This window comes from Prorops nasuta, unplaced genomic scaffold, assembly GCF_024137725.1.
Source record: "Prorops nasuta isolate Cenicafe-Biocafe unplaced genomic scaffold, Cenicafe_Pnas_1.2 PNAS00011, whole genome shotgun sequence".
In the NCBI taxonomy this organism is placed as follows: domain Eukaryota; kingdom Metazoa; phylum Arthropoda; class Insecta; order Hymenoptera; family Bethylidae; genus Prorops; species Prorops nasuta.
In genome coordinates, this window is record NW_027116808.1 from 8,482,171 (window position 1) to 8,485,744 (window position 3,574).

The 3,574-nt window shown below is 48.5% G+C and overlaps 1 protein-coding gene across 1 annotated transcript; it reads left to right on the forward strand.

Moving 5' to 3' along the window:
- The first annotated feature begins 2,336 nt into the window (after positions 1 to 2,336).
- Positions 2,337 to 3,032, forward strand: LOC136777328 (uncharacterized). Its single transcript, XM_066733497.1, has 2 exons — positions 2,337 to 2,514; positions 2,644 to 3,032. Exons 1-2 carry the CDS (start codon positions 2,337 to 2,339, stop codon positions 3,030 to 3,032), a joined length of 567 nt encoding a protein of 188 aa, XP_066589594.1.
- Positions 3,033 to 3,574: the final 542 nt, after the last annotated feature.

The following is a 3,574-nucleotide window of genomic DNA, read 5'->3' on the forward strand; positions in this document are numbered from 1 at the left end:
AAACCTCTTCAGAACAAGCTGAAAGTTATTCTCACTTCTTACAGGAGTATCAAGTGTTAGGACATATGTCTCCTGTTCCTTTGAACTCTGATTTTCGCGTCTTTCTGCCTCATCATGCCGTTTTTAAGACCGAGAACCAGAAAACAAAGATTCGCGTTGTATTCAACGCATCTTCTAAAACCTCTACTGGCGTCTCGCTTAATGATACGCTATTCATTGGACCCAAACTCCAACAGGACATCACGCGGATCCTGATGAATTGGCGTTCCTTTCGTTATGTAGGCGTCACTGACATTGTTAAAATGTTCCGACAGATTCTTGTGCGTTTTGAGGACCGCAAGTATCAGAACATTCTATGGAAGTCTGATTCCGGTGAGCTTCAGGCCTTCGAACTCAACACGGTGACCTACGGTACTGGACCGGCACCGTTCCTATCCTCGCGAGTTTTGCGCGAATTAGCTTACACGGACGGAGCTAACTTCCCTCTCGCGCAGGATGTGCTTTTAAATTCTACTTATGTAGACGATATACTTTTTGGGGCCCATGACTTACAGCAACTTAGTTCGGTCAGGGAACAACTCATCGCTCTACTGGCAAAAGGGGGCTTCTCCTTAAGCAAATGGGCATTCAATCAACCGGGGTCTTCCCCGCTTGAACCTACCGAGCTGCATTCTTTCTTTGAGGATCCTGCTGGATCAAGTAAAGTCTTGGGCATATATTGGGATCACGGGGATGACAGCTTCCGCTTCCGTGTTTCTCCTTCACACATTGGTGTACTAACCAAACGCATCCTCTTATCAGAGAATGCTAAGATCTTCGATCCATTGGGATGGATTTCTCCAATAGTCATCACTCTAAAGCAGTTAATGCAATCCACCTGGTTGCTTAAACTCTCTTGGGATGAAGAAATTCCTGAGCCTATTCAGTCAAAATGGCTCAAGTGCTATGAGCATCTCCGAGACTTACAGACTTTACGGATTCCACGGTGGACCGGACAATCACTTACTACTGGAAAACGCGAATTAATTGGATTTTGTGACGCCTCAGAACTTGCGTACGGCGCAGTCGTTTATGAACGCCTCACTGATGAGGACGGTAAACTCTCGGTACATTTAGTAATGTCCAAAACAAAGGTCGCTCCGATCAAGACCACTTCAATCCCTCGTCTGGAGTTGGTCGCAGCTGCCCTTCTAGTCAAGTTATTGGTTCACGTCAAGGGAAGCTTGGTCGGGAGTTGTGATGCGATTCGTTGCTATTCGGATTCGCAAGTCGCGTTAGCCTGGATAGCAAAGCAACCTGTGCATTGGAAGACGTTTGTGGCTAATCGCGTTTCATATATCCAAACACATTTATCGGAAGCCAGTTGGCATCATGTACCCACTAAGTTGAATCCTGCAGACTTGTGCTCAAGAGGAACCAGTGCTCAACAGTTATCAGAGGACTCACTTTGGTGGCATGGGCCTGCTTTTCTCCGTGAGCACACCGCAAATCCCGTTCAGGTCTTTGAAACCACGGAAGAAAGTCGGAAGGTAGCGTTAACCGCTCAATTCGACACAACTGAGTGTTGGTTTTTTGATAAGTTTTCGTCTTGGTCTAAACTGGTCCGAGTTATGGCCTATGTTCTTCGATTTGTTCAGCGGACCAGAAAAAACGACCAATGGGAGGACTCCCTCCTGTCTGCAACGGAAATTCGTAGTTCGATTGAAGCCTTGGTAAAGGTTGTTCAACGAACGCACTTCGCGAGCGAAATCTCAGCCTTGAATCATGGGTTACGTATACCGTCGCGGTCAAAGCTTCTTTCCTTACATCCGGTCATTGATTCACAAGGAATCCTAAGAATGGGGGGGCGGCTTCGGAACGCCGAAATTTCTGAACACATGAAACACCCCATTATTCTTCCGGATTGCCACTTAACGGCCATACTCATTAGGCAAACGCACCTAGATACACTTCACGGGGGGCTCCAACTAACTTTGTCCACGTTGCGACAAAAGTTTTGGGTCGTGAATGCGCGAAATCTAGTAAAATCATGCGTTCACAAATGCGTCACGTGTGTTCGCGAACGCGCTAAACTCGGTAACCAGCTTATGGGATCACTCCCTGCCGCTAGGGTTTCGCGAAGCTTCACTTTTGAACACACCGGAGTAGACTATGCTGGGCCTTTCTTAGTTAAATTGCATCACGGTCGTAACGCAAAATCCATGAAATGTTACGTGGCAGTGTTCGTATGTCTATCCACCCGTGCTGTTCACTTGGAACTCGTTTCTCGATTGGATACCGAAGCCTTCCTCGCTGCGCTGTCTCGATTCATTTCTCGTCGTGGAAAACCCGCCGTTATGTACTCAGACAACGGCCTTAATTTTCAAGGAGCTGACGCGGAACTAAAACGCGCCTACCGATGTGCCTTAGAAGCCGCCCGCGCTCAACCCACCGAGTCCAGCCGTGAAATCGAGTGGAAATTCATTCCGGTCGCTACTCCCCACTGGGGCGGTCTTTGGGAAAGTGCTGTAAAAAGTATGAAACACCACCTGAAGCGCTCCCTTGGAGTTTTCGTGCCTAATTTCGAGGAAATGACCACACTACTGACTAAGATTGAGGCCTGCCTAAATTCACGACCTATATCGCGGTTACATGATGATCCAGAGTCTTTGGACGTACTCACTCCGGGGCATTTCTTGTCAGGACGGGCGTTAAATTCCCCCCCTGAACTTTCCACCTTGGATTTACGCGAATCATCATTAAACCGTTGGCAAACCGTGAATCGAATCACCGAGACATTTTGGAAGAAATGGTCTTCCGAATACTTACATACTCTGCAGCATAGGCCGAAATGGCAAAATTCTAACTCGGAATTTGGTGAAGGAGATCTAGTTCTTGTTAAAGTACCTAACAACCCCCCGCGCATGTGGACCTTGGGGCGGATTCTCAAACTAGTTCCTGGAGTAGACGGGGTAGCTCGCGTAGCGATAGTTAAAACCGCGAGAAAAGAGATTCAACGGAGTCTCTCGCAACTCTGTAAACTCCCTTCTTAACCCTCGTTTTTGGTCGTATCAGGGTCTATCTTTACCCTGCTTTCCGGCATCCTGGGACTCTTCAGGTTGTCATCTTTCCTTTTCAAGCTTCCTGGGACTCTTCAGGTCGCTTAACTTTCTCCTTCTGGGTTTCCTGGGACTCTTCAGGTTACCACCTCCCCTCTCGGGCGTCCTGGGACTCTTCAGGTCGTCCTGTTTCCTGTTCCAAACCTTCGGAACACCTATGATTCCGCCATGTCTTTTCTTCCAAAACTTCAACAATACTTACTGAGTCTTCGTACTCATCATTTGCCTTTTTTGGTGCAGCGATATTTTAGCATGGCGGATTATCCATGGGCCCACCTACTGGGAGTAGGATATGAGGACGAGGGGGACGACGTCCTAGAATTACATGCCCCCCGGGAGGAAAGTGAATTTCGGCGGCTGTTCAGCCATGTCCTCCCGGCGGGGCCAAATGAGGAGCCGGCACCGCCACCACCTCCAACCCCCGCAACAAGACCGCGGACGAGACGGCAGAGGCCCGTCATCGCCTCAAAGAAGAG